General features: G+C 52.6%; 3 protein-coding genes across 3 annotated transcripts in view; 1 reads left to right on the top strand and 2 right to left on the bottom strand.

Moving 5' to 3' along the window:
• The window catches only part of TIMP1 (TIMP metallopeptidase inhibitor 1), a 4460-nt gene extending 595 nt beyond the window's left edge, over window positions 1-3865 (bottom strand). The window contains exons 1-5 of the mRNA XM_008577375.1: window positions 3781-3865; window positions 2757-2885; window positions 1575-1651; window positions 1265-1391; window positions 896-1020 (exon numbers count right to left, since the gene is read on the bottom strand). Coding sequence (XP_008575597.1) covers window positions 896-1020; window positions 1265-1391; window positions 1575-1651; window positions 2757-2877 — 450 coding nt within the window. The 5' untranslated portion in view covers window positions 2878-2885; window positions 3781-3865. The remainder of the gene's footprint in view (window positions 1-895; window positions 1021-1264; window positions 1392-1574; window positions 1652-2756; window positions 2886-3780) is intronic.
• SYN1 (synapsin I) overlaps window positions 1-13440 on the top strand; it is a 45028-nt gene extending 31588 nt beyond the window's left edge. Inside the window, exons 7-14 of the mRNA XM_008577386.1 lie at window positions 7839-7901; window positions 8645-8787; window positions 8878-8952; window positions 9051-9153; window positions 10013-10159; window positions 10493-10580; window positions 10678-11269; window positions 12338-13440. Of these exons, the coding sequence (XP_008575608.1) occupies window positions 7839-7901; window positions 8645-8787; window positions 8878-8952; window positions 9051-9153; window positions 10013-10159; window positions 10493-10580; window positions 10678-11269; window positions 12338-12473 (1347 nt within the window). The 3' untranslated portion in view covers window positions 12474-13440. The remainder of the gene's footprint in view (window positions 1-7838; window positions 7902-8644; window positions 8788-8877; window positions 8953-9050; window positions 9154-10012; window positions 10160-10492; window positions 10581-10677; window positions 11270-12337) is intronic.
• Window positions 13435-24165, bottom strand: ARAF (A-Raf proto-oncogene, serine/threonine kinase). The gene is made up of 16 exons (XM_008577376.1): window positions 24090-24165; window positions 22410-22564; window positions 22142-22245; window positions 21273-21375; window positions 21033-21187; window positions 20821-20919; window positions 19099-19240; window positions 18969-18996; window positions 18748-18893; window positions 18446-18648; window positions 16360-16536; window positions 16214-16260; window positions 15662-15780; window positions 15312-15443; window positions 14198-14332; window positions 13435-14015 (listed from the first exon to the last, which is right to left on the bottom strand). The coding sequence occupies exons 2-16, from the start codon at window positions 22503-22505 to the stop codon at window positions 13881-13883; spliced, it is 1821 nt and encodes a 606-aa protein (XP_008575598.1). The 5' UTR covers window positions 22506-22564; window positions 24090-24165; the 3' UTR covers window positions 13435-13880.
• Window positions 24166-24870: the final 705 nt, after the last annotated feature.

Genomic DNA, 24870 nt, shown 5'->3' with positions numbered 1-24870 from the left:
TTTTTTTTTTTTTTTTTTTTTTTGGCGGCTGGCCCATACAGGTATCTAACCCTGAAACTTGGTGTTATCACCACCATGCTCTAACCAACTGAGCTAACCGGCCAGCCCTCCCCTCCTCAGCTTTCAGCATTGGGCTGCTGGGGAGACTTGGTGGCACCCCATCTTGAGTACATTCCCAAGAACAACTCCTCCCACTGGGGGAACAGATATTGGGCTCTGCAGGGGTGACAGTAAGCCAGCAAAAGGATTAATGTCCTGGAATGGTGGTTGGGGAAGTCACTGGGGGTCAGTCAGGCAGGTCTCCTGGGGAATTGTCTCATAGGGCAGGGAATAACTGGCAGTAGTGGGTTGGCAGGTAGGGAGCTTTAGCATAGGAATAGCCAGTGGGGCTCTGAGACAGTCACTGGGGTCAAAGGACATTCAGGGCCATCAGGAAATTGTCTTGGAATAGCCAGAAGGTCAATGTTATGCTCCCTGGTATCTGGAACAGTCAGAGCTGCAGGGCAACAATCAGATGTGCTGAGGAAGAGTCACTGGGTTTAGGGAACAGCATTTTGGGTTCTTGGAGGACATTCTAGGGAAGCAAGAAACAATCCCCAGGGGTTCAGAAACAGTGGGACTACAGAATAGTCACAAGGGAGAGCCAGAGGGACAGGGAACAGCCAGAAGGTCCAGGGAATGGGCAATCCCAAGGTATCAGACACGGGGCAAGGGAACTTCCAGAATTTCCAAGGGAACAGTTTGGGGGAATGGCAAGAGAGATCAGGGACAGCCCTCATGTTTGGGGAGCAGCCACAGGCACAAGGAATAGCCAGAGGAACCAAGAAACAAGCCCACGGTTTGGCGAAGACCCCAGGAAAGATCTCCAGGTGGAGGGCGGGGCTCAGGCACTCACTGTGCATTCCTTGCAGCCAGCAGCGTAGGCCTTGATGAAGCCCCGGCGCTGAGCGAAGCTCAGACTGTTCCAGGGCTCCACGAAACTGCACGTGGTGATGTGCAAGTGCCCGTTCTGCAGTTTTCCTGGAGGCAGGGAGGAAACCAATAGGCAGTTTTTGATTGGCTGGGCCAGGGGCAAGATGGCGCCTGATTGGTGTCTTTGGCGCACAGACCCCGTTGGGCAAAGGCCCGGCCTTCTGATTGGCTGAAACTGGGGCGATGGGCACTTCACAGGGGACCCTGTCCCTCCGAGCCGCGCCCCCTGCGGTTGCTAGGCAGCGTCTGCGGGCCGGCTGGCGTGGCACAGGGCGAGGGGGCGGGGTCTCACCAGCGACGAGAAACTCCTCGCTGCGGTTCTGGGATCTGTGGACGTATCCGCAGACGCTCTCCATGGCGGGGGTGTAGACAAACCGGATGTCAGCGGTCTCTCCCAAGGCGTCGAACCCTTTGAACATCTGTTGATGGATGAGGGGAAGAGTCTCTTTTACTGACATAATCCTCCCACTCCACGTTCTTCCCTGAAGTCATACAGCATCCCCACAGCACAGCCAAATTCCTCGCCAACCGATGGCAAGAGGCTTCTATTTTGACGAGGAGGAAGATGTTAGGAACCGCTGGGGAAGGGGCAGGAGGGCTACCTTGATCATCTTGATCTCATAACGCTGTAGTAAGGTGGTCTGGTTGATTTCGCTCCCCACAAACTTGGCCCTGATGACTGCAGGAGAGGAGGTGAAAAAAGTTAAATGGGCTGCATGAACCAATAAAAACAAAATAAAGATCAAAATAATACCAGCAAAGCACATATGTAAATATGGATTACTGGGTGCCAGACACTGACTTACACATTTGTTAATTGATTCATCTATATACTGTCTACTCTTTGCCAGGCACCGCTTTAAGCCTTTTTCATACATTCATTTGTTCATTCACTCAACAAATACTTTGTAGCGTCTACTGTGTGCCAGGCACTGTTCTGAGTGTTAGGAACACAACAGTGAACAAAACACAGAAATCCCTTCCCTTGCGGAGCTCACTTTCTAGCCAAGAGGAGACAGACTAAGAACACAATAAATAAGTATATGGAATGTTAGAAGGTATTAAGTGTGATGGGGAATTACAGAGCTGGGTAAGGGGGTGACAAAGATTCTTCGCTTGACCAAACTTTAGGCAGGCTCCTGAACCTTCTCCAAGGCCTATCTGTGCACTTTCTTGTAAAATCCAGTTTTAGCTAGAACCCTGCTAAGTCACCCTCACCCCCCCCCCCTTGATATCTGATCACATCAGGTTCCTCGTCCTCCATCCTCAAGTAATCTCTGATCACGTTGGCCTGTCTTCAGCTACACTTGTCCATGCTGTATTCGGAGGTGAGCCTGATCTCTCTATCCCACTGCAAAATCCCATTGCAGTGGTCCCTATACTTATCATGATGGTCCTGAATAAACTCTAACTTACTGTGCTTTCACGGGTATCATTGAATAATTTTTCTTTAACAAGGGATCAGGAATACTAGGAGGTAGGGGTTAAAATTTTGAACAGGGTGGTCAGGGAATGCCACCCTGAGAAGGTAATGTTTGAGGCGGCCACCCATGTGGATACCTAGGGGGAAGAGTGTACCAGGCAGAGGGAGCAGCCAGCACAAAGGCCCCGAGGTGGGCTTGGACCTGGTGTACTTGAGGCAGCGTGAGAGTGCCGGTGTGGCTAAAGCAGAGTAAGTGCAGGGGTGAGTAGAACTGTTCTGGAGGTAGACCCCATCGCCAGCCCCACTGGACTGAGAGGGGAGCCAAAGTAGAGTGTATGGGCAGGGTGGGGTCCAGACTCACCGACGTCAGAGCTGCAGAAGGACATCTGTGGGTGGGGTGGGGCGCAGGAGCAGGCCCTGCTGGGGGCTACCAGCCACAGCAGCAACAGGAAGCCAGAGGACAGGGGCGCAAAGGGGGCCATGGTGGGTTCTGTGGAGGAGAAGGATGTCAGGCGGCCCCCCAGCCCAACTGATCTGCTGACCTGGGCAGCCTGGACGGGAATTAAGGGACTGACTCTGGACTTGAAGGGTTGGGGAATTGGGGGATTTTAAGGGGGTTGTGGAGCCCAGAGGAGTTTAGAGGTTTAGAGAGTTAGAGAGTTTAGGGGTTTGCAGAGTTCAAGTGATTTGGGGGACTGGGTGAGCTGGGGGATTATGGGGTTGTGGCATTTGGTGAATAGGGGGCTGGGGTAGTTTGATGATCAAAGAGGGTTGGGAAAGTATGGAGGTTGAGGAGTTTGAGGGTGAGGAATTTGGGGTTGGGGGCCTGAAGGAGTTTGGGGGAAGTTGGGAGTTTAGGGGTTGTGCATATTGAGAGATATAGGGGGCTGGGAGAACTTAGGGAGGTTGAGGAATTTGGAGGGGATTGGGGGTTTAGAGAGCTGGGGGAGTCTGGAGGTTCAAGGGGTTGGGGAATTTGGGGGCTTAAGGCAATGGGGGTACTTCAGGCATTTGGGGGCAGAGGAAGTTTTGTGGTTTAGGGGGTTGGGAACTGAGGAATTTGGGGGATTTGGGAGCTAGAGAAGTTTAGGGAGCTGCGGGGTTTGGGGATAGGGACTTAGAGGACAATGAAGGAATGTGGGGGGGTTGGCAGGTTGGGAGGCATTTGTGGTATTAGGGGCTCATGGGTTTGGGGCAGTTGGGGATGGATGTCAGGGGCTGAGGGAGTTTGGACTGTCGAGGTCCGGGAGCAGTTCCAGCCCCCCGCCCTCTTCCCCCTTGGCCAGCCCAGGGTCCTCGTACCCGCAGGCCAGGCTGAGCAGCCGGGCACCCGGCACGGAACGGACGGGCCAAGTGGGCAGCGCACCAGCTCCAGCCCAGCTTACCTCTGGTGTCTCTCTAGGCGGTGGATCAGAGGCGATGGCGGCAGAACCGGAGCGCTACAAGATAAATGTCCACGCGAGGGGCGGGGCTGTAGGGCGGGGGCGGCAGCCGTGCGGAAACCACAGGCCTCCAGGCTTCCTGGATGCATTACTCATCCGCCCACCGTCAGCGCCGAAGCCAAGGGGCGGACGGAAGATTCACCCTCCTCCCCTTCTCCCCGCTGGACTTCTCCCTGAGTCCCCCTCCCCCATCTCCACGGCGTGCCCCATTCCTCCCAGGCAGCTTCAATGGCGAGCTTATAGGCAGGATTCCCCCCAATCCAAGAGTTGATCCAATCACCCGCTCCCCATGGCTGAAGCCCGAATTAGTTCATTCCTTCAACATTTGTTGTGCATCTACTGTGTGCCAAGCACACAAAAATCCCTTTCCTGGTATGTCTGACATTCTGCTCAAGGGTGGCAGAGAGGAAACAAATTAAGTAGAAGCAGTGGAGGGAGATAAGGCTGGTGAATGAGGGAGGAATACAAGGTGGGGAAACTGAGGCACGGAGAGGTTAAGGGACTTATCCAAGATCACAGAGTTAATAAGTGGTAGAACTGAGGCTGAAACTCAGGTGGCCGGGAGCCAGAGCCTGGTCTTAACCTTTCTCAAAAAACACAGGCAAATGGCATTTAAATAGCACCGACTGTGTACCGGTACTCAGCGTAATTTATCTCACTTAAAGCTCATAGAAAGCCTCTGAGGTGGGTGCCAGTATTATTCCCATTTTACAGATGAGGAAATGTGACGGACTGAAGAACTTTCCCAGACTCACAGGGCATGGCTGGGATTCGAACCTAGCTAACTGGCGCCAAGATCGTAACCTAGGCGTGGGACAGTCTTGGCAAGCATTGGGAGGGGGGTGAATGGTGGTGAAAGAAGCTCGTGAGTCAGTAGAAAACCGATCCCCACCCCATCCTGCCCTGCCCCTTTCCCCAACCAACCCACCCACACCCCTGGTGGGGAGTGGGGTGAGGCAATCCCTGCCCACCAGCTTCCTGATGATGCTGGAATCTTCCCTTGGGGTCCTGATTAACATCCTTGGTTAATTCAGGGAGGACAAATCAATAATAATGATGATGGTAGTGGATGGTGGCAGCCATTTATTGAGCACTAACTGCATACTGTGCGCTAAGATCTTTGTGTAAATTATCTCATTCACTCTCCATTACCCCTTTGCTGATTGTTTGATTAACTCAGGGAGGTTAGCTCAATAACAACACCACAACAAAAACTACCAGCACTTACGGAGTGCTTACTGCGCATCAAGCATTGGTCTAGGGCCGGCCGGTTACTCGGTTGGTTAGAGCGCGGTGTGGTAACACCGAGGTCAGGGTTTAGGATCCCTGTACCCGCCACCTGCTGAAAAAAACGGGGTGGGCATTGTTCTAAAGTCTTTGTATGTACATTATTTCTTTCAGTCAATACTGATTACCTCCTTGTTCATTAATATTGGTAAACAAAAGCACATTAAACCAATAATAATAATAGTACCCAATACTTTTTGAAGATTGAGGCTTACTGTGTGCCAGATACCATCCTAAGCGTTTTTCCTGAAATAACTAATTTATTCCTCACAACATCCCATTGAGTTAGATATGGTTCATATTCTCATTAAACAGATGAGGAAACTGAGACACGAAGGGGTTGAGTGACCTGACCAGGAATGAAAGTGAAGAAATGGCTCTGTTGGGGGGACAAAAAAGGGAGGAAGGGAGATAAAACAAAAATGTGTAGAAGCTGATTGTGAAAGTGGGGAGTGAGAGTGAGTGAGACAGGGGCTGAGTAACTCAGTGGCTGGCCGAGGAGGGAGAAGCGAGGGCAGGGAAAGTCCTGCCTTGGTTCCCCCCCTTGCTGACCCTGATTCTGACGCCAGCTCTTTGATCTGAAACCTGAGTCAGCACAGAGTTTTGCCAACTGTTTACATGCAAGGAGTTGTGTGGATCCAGGTTATTGTGCAGGTTTGAAACCAGGGGGAGGGGGTGTTCATAGAGGGGTATCTGGGTGTGTGACCATCTGGGGAGCTGGATGGGTGTGGGGATTTGTGGGGTCCAGCTGGCATGTGCAGAGGGCACACCTGAAAATGCCCACAGCATACCAAGTGCTTGGGCCTGATTGTGCCCTTTGTACAGATCAGGAAACTGAGGCCAAGACAGGGGTTACGTGATCTGCCTGGGGTCCCACATGGTCTTAGGAAAAGAAGCTAAGATTCAAATCTAGGGCTCTGCAGGGGATCCCAGAGTCCACAGCTCCCTGCATACACACACTTACACAGCGCTGTGTTCAGGCTCAGGTCCAGAGGAAACAAGTACAGCTTATGAAAAGAGGGACCTAGAAACCTGGGGGGTGGGGCTATGCGTGTGTGCGCGCAGCTCTCTGGTGTGTTTCTGCCTCTGAGAGTTGCGCGTGCACCCCTCGTGTGTAGTATGTCTATTCTTGAGAGTGGGGTGTGTTCCTGAGTATTGTGTAGAGCTGTGTGCTTTGTGTATTGCTTCTGGGAGTTGTGAATCTGCCTCGGTGAAGCGGCTCTAGGTTGCATATGTGATGGTGAATGCCTTGTTCCCCTCTGTGTGCACCGAGTGGCATGTCACGTGCATGCCTTGGCACTGCTTCCCTGGTATGCTGCCTGGAGGGCCCCTCTAATCCCCGTCCCAACACCGTGCCTCTCAGCCCACCATAATGACGCCAGTCACTTGGGAAATGAGGAAGGGGGGGTGCAGAGGGAGGGCGAGGCCTGAAGGTCAGTTGGTCACCCTGAGTCTGCGGGCTTCCTGTGCCTGTCGGGAACTGGGAACCACCACCGCCCAAGCAGCCCCTCCGGGAATGCCATCTCTCTACCCTGCCAGCAGGGGTGCGGGGGGTGGGGGGGTGGAGGGGTGGAAGGGCCAGAGAAGCCCTGCATGCATATGTACTGTGCGGGGGCTGGGGTCATCCAACCCAGTTCCCTACCCTGCCCAGGGTAGGGGAAGACCAGGTATCCTTCTGTCCTGAATGTGTGAGTGTGCTCCCAGTATTGTCTATATACTTAGGAGAGTTGTGGCTGTCTCCAGTTGTGTGTATGTCTCTCTGTGTTGTATATATGGCAAGGCATGTTGTGTGTGTGTGTGTGTGTGTGTCTACATACACTTTTTGTGTGCCCAGGGGTGCAGTGTGGGTCTGTATTATGGGTCTCGGAGTTATGTGAATACCTAGAAGTGCATGTGCTTAGGAGCGTTGTGTGTGTGCCTGTGAGTGCTATGTGTCCAGTTTTGTTGTGCGTGCCTGGAGAGTTGCGTGCGCCTCTGTATTGCACAGGTAATCCTTTGTGTTGTGTGTGTCCCTCTGACTGGTTTGGGTGAGGGGAGGGAGTCTGTGTTTGTGCCCAAAAGTGCTGATGTGTGTCTAAGAGCATTGAGTGTGTGCTGCTCATGAGAACTGGCTGCTGTCACATGCTATGAGCACCTGCTGGCTGAATGACTACTGTGGGGCTCTGTACAGCCCCAGAGCGAGATGCACTTTGAGCCTGTGTTGGTTGTTGGTCTCAACGTGCATGGGCACCTCTGGGTTTGGCTGTGTAGATCTTGAGTTCTCAGTGTTTGTGTGTGTCTATAAGTCGTGCGTGTGTGTGAATGAGGCTTACCTACAAAGCTTGGCTGAGGATCTAGTTGCTACATTCTCACCACCACACCCCCACAAGCATGCACACACTCACCTATCATCCATTCACTGTAAAAACAAACTTTCTTTTTTTCCGGAAAAGTCCCCCACCCTTATCCCATGCCTCTGCCTGGGAAAGCAGGGGCGGGAAGTCTGGGACTTGGAGGGGTGGAGGGAAGGACAGGCAGGCAAGGCTCTGAGTTTGATTCTGGACTCAGAGGTACTGTGTGACCCCCAACTGCTGTCTGCCTGTCTCTGACCTGCCTCTTCTGGGAATGGCTGATAATGTGGCTCCCACTGGTTGGGGACGACTCAGCACCACCCCCACCCCTGGCAGTCGGTCCTCCTGCCCTGACCAGGCCTCCTCTGCTTCTGTTCCCACCAGCTGAGCAGCACAACGTATCCTGTGGTTGTGAAGATGGGGCATGCACACTCCGGGATGGGCAAGGTGAGTCCCCGGCTGGGGTGTGTGGGCATGTGTGTATGTACGGTGCATGCTCCTGGCACTGTGCACATGTAGGGAGATGTGTATTTGTGTATTCGATGCGCACCAGCAATTCTATGTGATTGTGTGTCCTGAGGTATCTCTATTTGAATTTTTCTCATTTTCAGCCAGTTTTGTTGGTCCATCTTTCTAGCGTACATTCAGCTAATTTTGAGTCCTGTTATTTTGCTAGGGCATCCCGCACTGTGTATGTGTGTACACACATGCCTTTGTGTTAAACCCACACAATGTGATCTTCTGTTCCATGGTCTTGGGTCTTACATATTTTCCATACAGTTGATTTTGTCTCTGTGTGTATGTAGAAAGCAGGCTTGTAATTTGAGTGTGTCTGAGCTTCTGTATGTGTGTATATTGTATGTACGACTGATTTTGTGTCTGGATGCCCATGTGTATACTGGACACACAAACAGATTTTGTCACAGCTTTATTGATATAATTCACACACCATACAACTTACCCACTGAAAGTGGACAATTCAGTGGTTTTTGGTAGGCTCACAGAGTTGTATACACCCAACTTTGTATATGCACAAAACAGGAGACCCACCATCACGCATGCTTGAGTGCTTTGGCATGTCCACCTACTTTTGTGTACTCGCCTCCCCTGTGTGTCATGTGCACATGCCTCCCAGGTACCCCAACTCTCTCATTCTGACCAGGCCCTGATCCCTACCCCCACCCCTACAGGTCAAGGTGGACAACCAGCATGACTTCCAGGATATTGCGAGTGTTGTGGCGCTGACCAAGACATATGCCACTGCCGAGCCCTTCATTGACGCTAAATACGATGTGCGTGTCCAGAAGATTGGGCAGAACTACAAGGCCTACATGTGAGTGGAAGGACCAAGACCCAGGGAGGGGTTCCCCGCCCTGTCCATGCAGCCCAGGCCTCCCTGAGCCTCTCTGTCCTTGTCCTCCAGGAGAACGTCAGTGTCAGGGAACTGGAAGACCAACACTGGCTCTGCAATGCTTGAGCAGATTGCTATGTCTGACAGGTGGGTGGCCTGAACTCAGGGTGGGAGGGGAAGGAAGGGTGGGAGTGGGGCCAGCTGAGCAAGGCACTGACAGGCTTCCCTGCCCCTCATTTTGGCAGGTACAAGCTGTGGGTGGATACGTGCTCTGAGATTTTTGGGGGACTGGACATCTGCGCAGTGGAAGCGCTGCATGGCAAGGACGGAAGGGATCACATCATTGAGGTGGGAGCACCCAAGAATTGGTAGGGCACAGAGGGAAGGACAGAGACATGGCAGCGGCACTCCACACTGTGAGGCACTCCATGGCTCAGAAGGTCCTCAGTGAATGGCAATGTGCTTAGTAAATTGTAAAGTATCTTGTGAGCTGGGACATCCCTGGCAAATGGCAAAACACCAGGTAAACTCTAAACTGCTCTCTGAACTTGGACGCCCTTGGTAAATGGCAAAACGCTTGTTAAACTCTAAAGTACTCTGTGAATCAAGACATCCTGATGAATGACAAAGCACTTAGTAACCTTTAGCAGTCTGTGAACTGAGGCAACAGTAAAGGTTTGCCTTGCAAACTATAAAACAGGGATCAGTATTTTCTGTATAGCCCGACAGTACCTGTTTTAGACGTTGTGGGCCATATAGCCTCTGCTGTAACCAACTGCTCAACTCAGCAACAGCAGCCATAGACCATATGCAAAAACCTAAGTGTGGCTATATTCCAGTAAAACTTTGTTTATGGACACTGAAATTTAAATTTCATATCATTTTCACAGGTCATGAAATCTTTTGATTTTTTCAACCACTAAAATGTATAAAACCCATCCTTAATTCATGGGCCATACAAAAACAGGTGGCAGGCCAGATTTGGCCTGTGGGCCCTAATTGCTGACCCCTGCTCTAAAGTACCTCATAAGCTGTAAGGTATTTTGTAAAAGACAAGCCTTCCTCGCAGTGCAGTCAGCACCTCTTAGAAACTGGAGCTTGCTTCCTTGCAGTCGCCATGCCTTTTGCTGCCTGAAAGCATGTGAGTATTGTCACCTCGTGTGCACTTCCTACCTCTCCCCTCACTGGGTCCCTTTTCCTCTCCCAGGTGGTGGGCTCCTCCATGCCACTCATTGGTGACCACCAGGATGAAGACAAGCAGCTCATCGTAGAGCTTGTGGTCAACAAGATGGCCCAGGCCCTGCCCCGGCAGCGGCAGCGGGATGCCTCCCCTGGCAGGGGCTCCCACAGCCAGGTCAGGCCCCTGGTGCTGAGCTAATGGCAGGGAGGCCAGCCCTTGGTCTCGCCATGCCATCGAACTGCTAATCAGTAGTGAACAGCATCACCTTTATGCACATGTGGCTGCAAGTGCTGAATGTTTTAAAAAATTGATTAATAGCTGCTACCCTGACTTCCCCAAGTGCCTCCCGACCCCTGAGTGTGGTGTGGGTGAGTCCCAACATCCCTTCAGCTCAGCCACACATGGGGCAACACCCAGTACAAAGGGAACCCATGTCATTCTCATTGGCTGATGCTCCACTGGTGGGTAACTATTTTTAACCTCTCCTGCTCCACTCCTCTGCCACAGACGCCGTCCCCAGGGGCCCTGCCCTTGGGCCGCCAGACCTCCCAGCAGCCTGCGGGGCCCCCTGCTCAGCAGCGACCCCCACCACAGGGTAAGTGTGGGGCCAGCTCTCTCAGCCCTACCATCCCAGAAGCCCCCCACCTCTCACTCGCTGGCTCTCATATGTGCTCTCTCTCTCCGTCCCCCAGGTGGTCCTCCACAGCCAGGCCCAGGCCCCCAGCGCCAGGGACCCCCACTGCAGCAGCGCCCACCCCCGCAGGGCCAGCAGCACCTTTCGGGCCTTGGACCCCCAGCTGGCAGCCCCCTGCCCCAGCGCCTACCAAGTCCCACATCAGCGCCCCAGCAGCCTGCGTCTCAGGCCACAGCCCTGACCCAGAGTCAAGGCCGCCAATCCCGGCCAGTGGCAGGAGGCCCCGGGGCGCCTCCAGCGGCCCGCCCCCCTGCCTCCCCATCTCCCCAGCGCCAGGCAGGCCCCCCACAGGCTACCCGTCAGACATCTGTCTCTGGTCCGGCTCCGCCAAAGGCCTCGGGGGCCCCACCAGGTGGGCAGCAGCGCCAGGGCCCGCCCCAGAAACCCCCAGGCCCTGCTGGCCCCACACGCCAGGCCAGCCAGGCAGGTCCCATGCCCCGTACTGGGCCACCCACCACGCAGCAGCCACGGCCCAGCGGCCCGGGCCCTGCAGGACGTCCCACCAAGCCACAGCTGGCCCAGAAACCCAGCCAGGATGTGCCGCCACCCGCCACTGCCGCTGCCGGGGGACCCCCGCATCCCCAGCTCAAGTAAGGGGACCCCTACAGCAGCCCTCACCTTGCTGCTTACAAAGCAGGCTCCTGCCCCTGTAGGGTAGCCCTGGGTCCCATGCTCCTCAGACCCAGGTCCTATTCAGGGCTCCCCAGAACTCTCCAGCCTCAGCCAAACCTCTCCCCCAAGCTGTCACTCCTTTCAGTCCACCAGAGAGGTTCTGCCACTCCATCCCAGGGACTTGGTGCCAGAATCCCAGGGATACTCTGCTTTCAGTTCAGGTTCCTCCCAATGGGCCCTGGGAAAGCCCTCCTCCAGGCCGTCTAGGGCCATCCCAGGTGCCTAGCTGACCCACCTTCAGTGGCCCCTGCCCAGCAAATCCTCCTCCCAGCCCACCTCACAGATTTCCCTGACAAACTCACCCTTCTCCTCCCAACCAACCCCCCAAACTCCTCCTGGCCCGATTCGTAGTCCTTATATTATTTCACTCTTCCCAGTCGACCCCCACGTTTCTCAACAGTCTAGGCTTCTTTCTGGTCCACCCAAATCCTTCTGGCCTATCTGTCTCCTCCCAAATCATCACACCATCCTCTCTCTAGCTCTTCTGGTCCACTCTAAACCTCCCTCTTAGCTAAAAAGTCCTCCCTGCCCCACCCAAATGCACCCTCCCCTTAGACTGATTTGCCTGGTACCAGCCAGTCCTTGGCCCAAGCCCCTCCCACTGCCTACTAGACTCCTTCACCCATAGACTGGAAACCTCCCTGCTCATCTTCCCCTATACACCAAACTTGCCTAGAATTTGAAAAGAAGAGCCCAGGACTCTTCCCATTAATCCCACTCTTCTTCATCTTGGACCTAAACTCTCCCAGCCTGTCCCAGATGCCATCTTCCTGGCCCAGGGCTCCACCCACTCCATCTGATTCCTTCCAGCCTTGAGAACCCATCAGGGCCCAGGCCCACGGTGGTGGGTGGGAAGTTCACAGGCACAGCCCCAAGATCAGAGGGGCAGGGCTGGGGCTGGGCCTGGGGTAACATTGTGTTTCTCTTCCCTTCTTCCCCTTCCTCTTCCCCCCTTCCTCCCATGCCTCCACCTTGTCTCTCTCTAGCAAATCCCAGTCTCTGACCAATGCCTTCAACCTTCCAGAGCCAGCCCCGCCCAGGCCCAGCCTTAGCCAGGACGAGGTGAAAGCTGAGACCATCCGCAGCCTGAGGAAGTCTTTCGCCAGCCTCTTCTCCGACTGACACCCCACCCTGAGAACCCCCCAAATCCTTGGGCAACCCCTCTCTGGGCCCTGAATCCATTTCTCACTTTTGGAATCTCCAAATACCTTGAGAACCCCTCTCCTGGTTCTCCAAGATCCCACTTCTCATTCCTCAAAATGACCAAGTCCCTCGAGAGACCTCACTCCTGGTCCTAAATCCAATTCTCACGTTTGGAATTCCCAAGTCCTTTCAGAACCCCACGTCTGGTCACCTCAAGATCTACTTCTCAGTTTTAGGACCTCCAAATTCCTAAAGACCTCTGTTCCTAGTCCCCCCAGAGGGCGTTTTCCTTCCTGGAAGCTCCCAAATACCAGGCAACCCATTTCTGGCCCTAACACCACTGAATCCCTCTTGGAGCCCTAAAATTCCTGGAAAACCCTATTCCTCATCCCAAATCTCTCCAGCACACCTTGTTCCCCATCAAAATTTTCCAAATCCTCAAGAACCCTACCTTTGAGCCCCTTTCCACGGATATCTCTGGAGATCCACATCTTCAAGGCCACCCACTACCTAGCCCCCAAGGATTTCCCTTCACCTGCTCCCTTCAACCCCATTCAGCACATCGGGAGCTCCTCCCACTTCTAGGACCCCTCGGTTCCCCCAGGGACCCCTCCCCAGTTTCTTGCCTCTGACAGCTGTCTTAAATATGCAAACTCCACCCAACCTCCCAGAATCCTTTGCACATGGAAGGCCAGTGGTTTCCCACTTCCCCACCTTTGCCGTGATGTCTGTGTCTGTGACTGACGTGGCCTCCTCTTGTGCCGTGCTTGGCATACGTGGTCCTCGTTCATCGTGCCGCCTGTGGTGATGCGTGCAGTGACGCTGTTTGTGTGGTCCGCACCTCCCCTCAACCTCCACTTCCTGCCTGGACTCACCTCCACCCCTCAGCGGCTCTGAACCCCAAGAGAAGAGTCGGGAAACAAAATAAACAAGCAAAGGCCCAGCAGAATTCTGTGCTTCTTGGTGAAGATAGAGGGGGGAGTCCTTGAATGGCGGGGGAGACACAAAGGGGACCCCCCCAAATCCCCATGGGGTGCTGGGGACCCCAAAATCCAGTGGAAGGCACATCGGGTAAAAATTCCAGAGAGGTTCTGAGTGGAATCCCTGCCACAAATCCCAGCCATTGGAGATGGAGGAGCTCTCAAAACTTAGAAGTATCCCAAAGCTAAGAGGAGACCAAATGATGGAAGAAGCAGGGATCTCAGTCTTTGGGGGTCCCCCAATTCCAGAGGAGGTGGAAAAGCACACGGGGACCCCTCATCTCCCAGGGTGGGGGCTGGGGAATCCTGAGGCAGTATCAGGGCAGAGACGGAACATTGACTGGCTGGTGGGCAAGGCTCCTCGGCGTGGTGGGCTGGGAGTGGCTCCCCAGTGGCTGGGGGAGCCCTAGGGCACGAGGCGGGCCGCGCTGAGGAGGCAGGCAGGCAGCTCGTCAGCCTGGGTGCGGTGCAAGGAGGGTTCAGAGGCACTCCGCTCAATCTTGGGGAGTGACCGTTGCAGCAGCTCAATCGTGGCCAGGATCTGAGGGCACGTGGGGGTAAGGAGGGGTGTCTAGAGCCTCATGGGCACCCCAACCCCAGACCCCAGCCTAATGGGGAAACACACACACACTGCACCTCTGAGCCTCGACCCTGGCTCACATTCACATCTGCCTCCACCTCAGATTGCCCCTGCCTTGGAGTCTAGCCCTCCTACCGACCCACCTGGGGGAAGAGAGGCCGCTCCTCCCGCTGAAATTTGAGGCAGTCAGACAGCAGGCGCCGCATGGCCTTGGGGCAGTTGCTGGAGATTTTGCTGAGGTCCGGGGACAGATAGCCACGGCCCACCATAAAGATAATCTAGGAGGGGCAGAAATGAGGTGATCTGGGGTCAAGGTTGGGAGGCCCAGGGAATTCTGGGTCTTGAGAGACTTAGGAGGCTGCTTTTCGGGGAGTTAGGGTTTTCTGAGTATTGGGGTCCAAAGGATTCTGGGCCTCAGGGATTGGGAGGATCCTCTGCTTGCAGAACAGAGAGATTTAAGTTTGGGGGTATCAAGGATTGTAGGTATCTGGGGCCCAGAGGATTATGGGTCTACAGTTGTCTAGGGGGCTCAGGGGCCTGGAAAGTACTAATGCTCGGGGAAACATGGAGTTCTGAGTCTGGGCGGAGCTTGCTTTTCTGTGGGAGTCTGGGGCCTAGAGATCTATGCATCCATGTGACCTGTAAGACTGTGAGTGTTCGGGGCCCAAAGACTTGGTATCTGGAGCCTAGACAATGCTGGGTTTCTGAGGGCCTGGGAGGTTCTAGGCCTTGAACCTGGAGAACTGTGAGAGTCTGTGGCTTGGAGTATTGTGGGTGCCAGGGCCCCGAAGCTTGCCAGATGCACAAGGCTTGGTGATTGTAGGTATCTATGAGTATTCGGGAAGTACACCAGAATACTGTTTCTGGGAGAAATGGGATTCTGGGCTTTGGGAACTTGGGGGATTTTGAGTACCCAGAGCAGGGGACTGTAGGTATCTAGGGATCCAGAGGGCTTCTGGGTGTTTAGGGGCCTAGGGGGATTCTGGGTATAGGGATTCAGGGGACTCTGGACTTTGAGGATTTAGTCCCAGAGGATTATGGATGTGGAGGAAGGAGGGGAGTCTGGGCGTGGGAGACCCAGAGGATTGATTAAAGGTGTCTGGAGCCCAGAGGATTCTGGGAGTTCTCATCCCAGAAAATTTTAGGTTTCTGGGGAAAGTATGGCATTCCTGGTCTATACAAAGGACGGGTTCCAGAGTTTGAAGGTTTAAGGGGATCCTTCAGCCCAGGAAACTGTGGGTAAGGTGTGGGGCTCACCTGGTCACGGCTGCCAATGTGGCTGTAAGGGAGTGAGCCGGTCATAAGCTCGTAGAGCACAACCCCATAGGCATAGACGTCCGACTGGAAGCTGTAGGGGTTCGGGTCCTGCATACGGATCACCTCAGCCGCCTTCAATAGGCCAAACCGGGCAGGGGGACCAGGGGCATCAGCCAATGGCTGACCCATAGCCCCAGATCCCACTGACCACACTGGGCACAACTCGAAACCACCCACACAAGGTGAAACACGAGCAGTCCAGACACCCACACCTGGCACAAGCATCCCCATCCCCACTTGGTCCCCCACGCCCCAACCCATGTGCCCCCATCCAGCCTGGCCCAACTCACCATCCACAGCACGGAGCCTGAGGGCTGCTCCAGGGGCTGGGCCCCACTCCACCGCGTCTTCACCGTGGCCAGGCCGAAGTCGCCAATCTTCACTGTGAGCCCCTCATGTAGGAAGATGTCCGCTGGAGTCAAGGGCCACTACAGGAACTCCTTTTACCCTGACTGGGAGGTTCCCATTAATGCCCCCACACCAATCATGCCTCTGACCCTGACCAGAAGCCCCCCAACATTACACAAACTATCCACAATCTTGACTTGGGTGGGGAGCTCCAATTAATGCCCTCCACACCTGGCCCTGCTGTGACTCCTGACCAGGAAGCCCCTCTAATGACACCCAGACTAGCCATGCCTATGACCCTGGTTAGGAACTCCTCTAATGCCCTCCACAACTATCACACCTCAGACTCTGACCAAGTGACCCCCAATAAATCCCTCTTACCAGCCACAGCTCTGCCACCTGGCCAGGAGCCAGGTGATACCCCTCAAAAGTGCTATCCCTTTAAGCCATCATTCTGTTTGATGCCCACCCCCAGCCCAGGAACAGGCAGATACTGTTAGACTTGAGGTCTCGGTGGATGATATTCTTGGCATGGAGGTAGCTGTGGGGGTAGAGGCAGGCGACCAGTTGGCTGGGGGCTCCCTCAGCAGCCCACCCCCTTCCCCCACCCCCTTCAGAGTCCCCAGGCCGGGAGGCTCACTCCATGCCCTGGGCAGTCTGCCGGGCCACATCAATGAGCTGGACCATGTCAAAGCGTGTGTCGGCCACATGCAGGTGGTGGTAGAGGCTGGAGCCCTCGCACCACTGTGTGATGATGGCAAATCCTGGCCGGGTCATGAAGCCCATAAACAGCAAGATGTTGACATGTCGGGTCTTCCTGCAGGCAGGAAGAGCAGTGTCAGGGCAAGGAGGAAAAACAGCGACTGTCATTCACTTACTAGCATCTGGAATGGCAGTGTTCAATGCCTTCTTCTGTCATTCATTTTCACCTGTCTTTCAGGGCGCTTGGGGCCAGACCATTGCCAGATCCCATGAATTTGTGAGTTGTTTGCTGGGGGGCTTAAGTCCTGAGCTTCCTCATCTGAGTTTCCCAACAAAAGCAGGAGGAAGGGACTACAGCCCTGACTCCTCTGCCTGCTAGTGGCATCTCTAATCATTAACACCCTCCCCACCTCTGACTCTGACCATTACCTGGGCCTGAGACCACTTTACAGAAGAGAAAATGGAATGCCAACATTCTTCATTGATATATCAACATAATACTGATAAATGCAGGATTAAAATGCTGGTGACATGATGATTATGGCCTGTTAATCACAATGAGAGGCTTAGAGGTAAACAGCTGGGAGTCTAGAGTCATGTTATATCCTGCATTCAAATAAAGGCTTCACCAGTTACTCACTGTGCAACCTCGGGAAGGACATTCAACCTCTCTGGGCCTCATGTTCCTCGACTGTAAAGCTGTGATAACTAGAGAAGCTAACTTATAGGGGTGTTGGGAGGAGTACATAAGTAAACAATCTGTAAGGAGCTTGGGACAGGGCTAAACACACAGCAAGTGCTCTGAAAATTTCACTGTCATTGTTATTGCTCCTGGGTGCCTGGACCTATCCCATGGAGACTATCACATATGAATCAATTTTACTCTAGTTTATAAGAAAGCCTTCAATCCTTCTTTTCTTTTTTTGGCAGCTGGCCAGTACGGGGAACTGAATCCTTGACATTGGTGTTACAGGCTGTGCTCTAACCAACTGCACTCAGTGGCCAGCCCGTCATCCCTTGTAGAAGCACTGACCACAGTTACAACGGTAAACCAAATGCAAATATCAGTGACGTGCCACAGTTTTGCTCAGGTCAGAGAGGGTAAAAGAGCACAGGAGGGTCTATGGTGGTAAGACTATGCTTAAAATACTAACAGAGTACAAATTAACAACATGCTCAAATCACTGCCATGTAACAGAGAGGAACCGAGAATAAAAGTTTTCTTACTGTGGCATCATCCATTATGAGGATAAATACTAATACAGCACAGCAATTATGATGACATCAACTCTGTAACATAATTGTACCCATTTGACAGAGGGGAAAAGCCCACGCTGGCATCCCTAGCAGTGGCAGAAACTAGACAGTAAGACCTATGTAGGATATAGGTATATAGTACTACGCTACCTGGTAACTACAGTGGCAAAAAGTGAACACATGGGTGTCTCAGTGTGAATGAATCAACATAGCATTAATTACATGTAAATTATAGCAATCAGAATAATTAAACAATGATTGGATTATGGTTATGATTATAATTAACAATACTGTTCCTTACATTAAGGCATTATTATAACTAATTACTAATAAGAACGAGCCACAGTCAACAGACTATTACCGATGTAGTACTGCAGAGGAGGGGCGGGCACAAGGCTTCCTGGTGCTGTGGGGAACTGATACGCTGCTCTTCATGACAGTGCCCATAAGAACGTGACTGATGGCCTACACCCAGACCCAGTTCACAGCAGGCAAATGACAAGACCCCCATTTTGGAGGCATAGCCACTAATTAATACCAATATTACCCCAAACACAAACAAACAGCATCATTGGAGGTCCTCTAAACATACCCACTTTCTAGAAGGGAAAGTAAAGGCCACCCTTGAAAGAGAAACACTTCGGATGACAGTTCTAACACAACGCAAATGCAGGTGACATCCAGGAAGCACCCAAGCATGGCCTTTTCCCAGAGGGGCGCCAAGGCCCTGCCTGCCCCTCCCCATCCATGCACAAGTGCGACCTCACCTGAGCACCTGCATCTCATTCTTGAAGGCCTGGGCCTGCTCAGCTGTGGGCTGGGCCACCTTGAGCACCTTCACGGCCACATCACCATGCCACCGCCCACGGAACACGGTGCCAAATGAGCCAGTCCCGATCCTCTTCAGCAGCTGCACCTCACTGGGTGGCACCTCCCAGTAATAGCCAGAGTCCCGGTACCCCAGGTTCTTCTGTGGGCCAGACAGGTGGCATCTGTAGGACCTGCCCACATCCCTCATCCCATATCACTAGGCTTATGTCACCCCCCAAAGGCTCCCCCTTGAGTATACCACTTTCTTCTTGTCATCGGCCAAGGACTTGCGCTCCCGCTGCTCTGAAGGTGACTTGGAATGTGGGGACTTCCTCCCCGAGGACACGCTGGCCGGGCTGGGGCTCCCCCGGGGGGCTCCATCACCACCACCTCTACTCGCAGCAGCTGCGGTTGTGGAGATGTGAGAGGAGGCACGGAGGAGCATGTGGGGGGCACAGGGTGCAGGCACAGGGGGCTCACCATCAATGCTGAAACTCTGGGCAGTGAGCTGGAAGGAGGAAGACAGGAGTCAAAGAGGAGGCATGGGGGCTGACGGGAACAGCTGTCCGCTCTGCCCAGAGGTCCCCTTGCTGTCTTCCCTGGCACCCACCTGGATGAGGCTGGAGTCCATGGGGGCCGTGGTGCTGACCATGTGGACGTTGGGAGTGGACGTGGAGCGGATGCGCTGGAGCGGGGCGCTGGTCGGGGCAGGGAAGGGGAAGTGCTCTGGGCCACCGTGCTGGGTGCAGGAGCTGACAGGACAAAGGCTGTGAACTCACCCTTGAATCAATCAGAGAACCAAGGAAGCCCCCCACTGCCCGGAAACGGGCGTTTAGCTCATGCAAAGTGAACATCCGCTGGTAGCACTAGGATTCATTTGTTCAAGAAACATTTATGGAGTGCCTGCTGTGTGCCAGATACAGTTCTAGGTGGTGGAGATAAAACTGTGACTAAACAAGTAAGTGCTTGCTCTCGTGGGAGTGATATTCTTGTAGGGGGAGAGGGAAATAAAAAATACATGACATGTCTGATGGTGGTAAGTGCAATAAAGAAAAAAAATAAAGCAAAATAAGGAGACAGAAAGTGTCCCTGAGGGTGTCAGGAAAGGCTTCTCTGAGGAGATGACATTGAAGCAAAGGCCTACAGGAGGAATAGCAAGCCATACAGATAGTGGGGAAATGGTAACAGATAACATTTTATAATCATGTATTATAATTACATGTACTATTCAAATAATATTATGTATTATATATCAACTATCTACATTAAAATGACAATGTTTTAAGATATACATATACTAATGTTGTGTGTTAAACATGTGATAGTGTTACTTTCTTTTATTTTATTTTTTTTGATGGCTGGCTGGTACAAGGATCAAACCCTGGACCTTGGTGCCAGCAGCACCACACTCTAAGCAACTGAGCTAACTCACCACAAAAATACTTCTTTTTTTTTTTTTTTTTTTGTGGCAACTGACTGGTACAGGGATCAAACCCTGGACCTTGGTGTCATCAGCACCACACTTTAACCAACTGAGCTAACCGGCCAGCCCAACAAAAATACTTCTTAATGTTCCCTTCACTATCCTGAAATGAAATTCAGACTTAATTAATCCTCATATGCCCAAATTAAAAATAATATAATATCCTAACCTTAACTTTTTATACATATAAAAATGTATGATGTTCTACATTACATAAAAACATTATGCACTATGACACATGATATAACATAAATATACCATATAAATATGCACATTACAAAATATATAATATATATTAGAGCCAGCCAGCCACCAAAAAATATATATTATGTACATATTAGAGCAATAATATATTTTTAATATAGACATGTTATTGTATTAAAATACTTAACATAAAAGAAATAAAAGGGAAGTAATTTATGATAAAATAATACATATTTCAAAATGGAAAGGCTTGAGCATAGTTATACCAAAAAAATTAACAAAGTAGTTAGATGCTTAGATATGTATTTATAATTAATAATAAAAAGAATTGGTTATTTACTCTCCACCTGATCCTGTTCTGAGCACTGGACATGTCTTAACTCATTTAATCCTTACCAGAACCTCATGTGGTAGAAAGTGTCATATCCCCTCTTCATAGATGAGAAAACCAAGGCCCAAAGAGATTAGGTGACTTGCCCAAGGTCCCACAACTCTATGCCCTTACTCACACTTGTAGGTGCTCAATAAATATTCGTTAAGTAAACAAATGAACAAAGTATGGCTTGTGATCTACAGGGCCCCCCCCCAATCTTTTTCTCCCCCAGAGAAAAAGATCTGGGGGCCCTTTGGCTAAGGCATCCCTACCTGGGACCCTGGGGGGTTAGCGGCTCATTCAGGGGGCGGTTCGAGGGAGCCTCGTGGTGTCTGGAGCCTCCGGACAAATCCTGCACACTGTGGTACAACCTTTGAGGGCATTAAGGGTATAAAGCAAGGGGACATGGGTCAGCTGTCTGTAAGGGCCTTGTGGCTGGGCCCCTGTCCTTCCCATCCCCCCACCCACCCCAGGCCGGGCTCACTGTCTGCGGTTGGTACTCATGTCGACACAGACTGTGGGGACCTTGGAGGAACAATGCTGGTGGAACTTGTAGCCACAGGTTTGACAGCGGAAGCCATGGAACAGAAACTTAAGGCAGAAGTCACAGAACGCCAGGCTGAAGAACGTCTTCCGTACCTGCTGCCACAGAGCAGGGAAGGTTGAGGCCTAGTCAAGAACCCCCCTCACATACAGTCTGCCCCACTATCCACCCTGCACTCACAAAATTGTGCATGGTCAGCGGGACATCTTCGAGAACCTCAACAATGAGCTCCTCGCCATCCAGGGGGGCGATGGCTGTGTCCCAGGCAGTGACAGTCTTTCGCCTGCAGGGAGCACAGAAGGGAATGAGTGGGAGGCCATACAGGTGCCATGAGGCAGGGAACCCCCAAAAGTCTCTCCAAGCCTGCCATCCCCCAGGTAAAAGCTGACATGTTTAATTCTCATCACAACTCCAGGAACTAGTCACTATCCTTGCCCCCATTTTACAGATGGAGAAACAGGCTCAGAGGGATAAAGTGACTTGCCCAAGGCCACAAGGGTAATGAGTGGCAGGGCGATGTGAAGAGCCTATGCTCTTAACCACAAGGTGGGAAGCAAATGAAAAAAAACCACTAAATCTTTTTTTTTTTTTTTAAACCACTAAATCTTATAAGCGCTAAGCAAGCCCCTGAAAAGGGAGCTGATGAGGCACTGAGACGACAAATAAAACGCAATGTGTGAACTGAATAAAAAAACTCAGGAACCCCGGAACAGAAGAATAAATGGAGGGTCAGCAAGACCCAACTCAGCAGACAGAGAATAGGGAAACTGAGGAAGGAGAGAGCTGATGAATGACTGAAATAGTGAAAGAATAGATGAACTCTGGGAGGAGGTGATGGGGCAGGGTGAGGACATGGGGGCCAAGAAGGGAATGAGTTGCTAACCTTACAGGCTAACAAGCTAATGAAGTCATGAAACACAAGGCGGATGGACTCCCAGAGTAAGTGAGCTAAGGGGAGACTCTGGATAGTGCAGAAGGAAGCAGATGACCCTACGCAGGGGCTGGGAGGTGCAGCACCCAGTGTTTGGACGTGGGGCTGCCACACTCACCCCTTGATGAGTCGGTAGACCACGCAGCAGTCCTGATTGAGACCCCGCACCTTGAGGGCTTTGTCTAGAGAGTCATAGACAGTCATGCCATCCCGGACAGTCACCTGCGTGTGTATGCACATGTGGAGGTCCTCAGTACCCTACAGAAGCCCCAGCTGACTCTCCCACCCCTCTGCCAGGGTCTTCCCCCAGCCCTTGTCACCCTTCTGATCCCAGACTTACAACTGGGTCCAGCCGCAACCCCTGCCAGTTTTGCCCCCCAACTCACCACCGTACGTTGCTTGTTAGGCAGGTACACTTTGACGGTGCCCACTGCACGGGATGGCTCGGCCCCGTTGGCGGGGGGGCCCCGTGGTGGCTCCATGGAGCCTAAGACTTTGTCAAGACGGGCTGAGGTGGGGCTGGGCAGGTGCCATGGGGCTCCTAGAGAAGGCAGACAGAGGAGGAATTCAGAGGACCAATAACGATAATCTGGAAGTAAAGAGGTAGGTGACAAAATAAAATTCAACCTCCAGACTCAAGTCACCCCCTGCAGCAGCCCCCTACAGTCTAATTTCCACACAACAGCCCAAGGGGTCCTGTTAACACCTGAAGTCCATCCAGTCCCTTCTCTGCTCAGACCCTCCTGTTGCTTGTCTCGCTCCTGAGTGCCAAGGTCTCAGATTCTCAGCACAAGGTGCGGGTTGCAGGGGTGGGGGGGAGGTAACGGGGTACACAATGGGAGACAGCACACACTGCCCTGAGGGTACAGGAGTCCACAAGACTGTGCTGGGGGATAATGAGGAAGTCAGCACACACTGCACTGAGGTATTGGATACATGATGGGCATGAACAGGCTGTCCTAGGACTTTTAATTGACATATAATAATTACACATATTTATGGGGTACAGAGTGATCTTTCAACGCATGCATACAATAGTCAATGATCAAATCAGGGTAATTAGCATGTCTTGGCTTTTTTAATTTTTTAATTTATTTATTTTTTTCTTTTGTCCTGCCTTCTTAATGGGTAAGGAGAGTTACCAGATACTGTGGTAAGGGAGAACACAGACAGGGTGATGGGAAACGGACGATTATCAGATACTGCCCTTAGTTTGGGAGAAATGAAGGTTGCACCAAACAGAATTCTTAAAGGGCACCGTGGGTATCCCTAAGCCCTGGGGTGTAATGTTGGTGGTAGGATCACAGACACTGTTAGGTGGCTAACTGAAGTCACCAGACTCTGTAATGAGTTCATAGGGGGTCACCAGACACTATGCTGAAGGCAGATGAGATAGGGGTCGCTAGGGACTGTAATGGGGAGAAGGGTGAATAATGGTGGTCGCCAGACATTGTACTGGGGAAAGGAAGAGGAAGGTAATGATGTTGAGGTGAAAAATAATGGACGTAAAATGGGGGAGGGTTGGGTGGGCTCCCAAACTCCCTGACAACTAATGAGGGACCACAGACGTAATACTGGAGTAAACTGAATGGGGGATCATGGAAGGAGGTTGGGGAGAGTTAAGGAGGGATAACGGGGAATCCACAGACGTTGATCCAGAATCAGGAAACCTGGGAATGAGCCACGTCTCCACGCACTCCCCCGAGTTGTAAGGAAGGGTCACAGGACACCTTAAGGGGAGCATAAGGAATCGGGACACTAGGCATCCAAACCCAGACCCCATTCGGCCGGGTCCCGCCTACCGAAAGGCTTCTGGCTCTGCGCAGGCGCATGGCCACCCGCGGCGGGCGAAACCATCACCCGCAGCCTTGCCGCCTATTCCTGTCTACCCACCCCACCCCCGCTGTCGACGATGGTCTCGCCCCGGGTCAAACCACTCCTCCGGTTCCGGGCGGGGGGCGCCCGGGCCCAGGCGCAGCCATCCTGGCGCTGAGCTTTCGGTCCAGGATCCCTGCCCATGCCCGGCGGCCGCTCCAGAAACCGAGCCCTGCGAAGCCCGCCCTCACCTGTCACGCCGCTACAACCGCCGCCGCCTCCATCTTGGGCCTGTCTTCTTGTTTCCTCACAGAATCCGCCTCCACCGCCCCCCGGACTTTCGCCATTGGCTCTGCGGGACTCAGCCCTCCATCCTTATTGGGTTAGGATCACGCCTGTCAAGGCAGGACCGGCGGAATGTGTCTTGTGTTCCGGATTAGGAGGGGCTGCCTGAAACGTCGGGGTCTGGGGCAAATTCACACGTCCTGACACGCGCAGGCGCAGTCGGGGCGAGACCTGCGTGCCAAGGGCTTTAACCCTAATCGTGCCATGGAGAAACAAAGAAGGGCATTTTTCAGTCATTCGAGGCTGGCCTTAGGGGTTTAGGAATCTGGGCAGGGAAATCCTTAAGTACCTTTCTTAGGCCAGTGACCAAAATTCTTTTAGGATTGTCCTCTGTCTCGGTTTTACAGTCTTTGAAATGGGTTGAAATCAGACCAAATGATCAGCAATGTTTACCAGCTCTAAGAGACCGTAGCTTTTGATAACAGCGGGTCTCTGGCGTGGCTGGAGCTGAGGGTCTGGCACCAGGAGGGGCGGTTTACTATTCCGGGAAGCTTCCTTTAGGATTGGAGTTGATAAGAATTTTGAAAGACTAGTCCTAGGAGGCCAGGTGAAGAGGGAAGTGTGGACCTGGCATAGGGCACAGTGCCGGTCAACGTGTGGAGGGATGGTAGGGGAAACAGGAATTTTTAAAAGTTGACTTTTCTCTGGTGTCAAAAGGGAACGGGACTTCCCCCCTCCCTTTCCTTA

The sequence above is a fragment of the Galeopterus variegatus genome, unplaced genomic scaffold, assembly GCF_000696425.1.
Source record: "Galeopterus variegatus unplaced genomic scaffold, G_variegatus-3.0.2 Scaffold1504, whole genome shotgun sequence".
NCBI lineage: Eukaryota > Metazoa > Chordata > Mammalia > Dermoptera > Cynocephalidae > Galeopterus > Galeopterus variegatus.
Note: the sequence above shows the minus strand (reverse complement) of the source record. Positions and strands in the feature narration are given on the sequence as shown.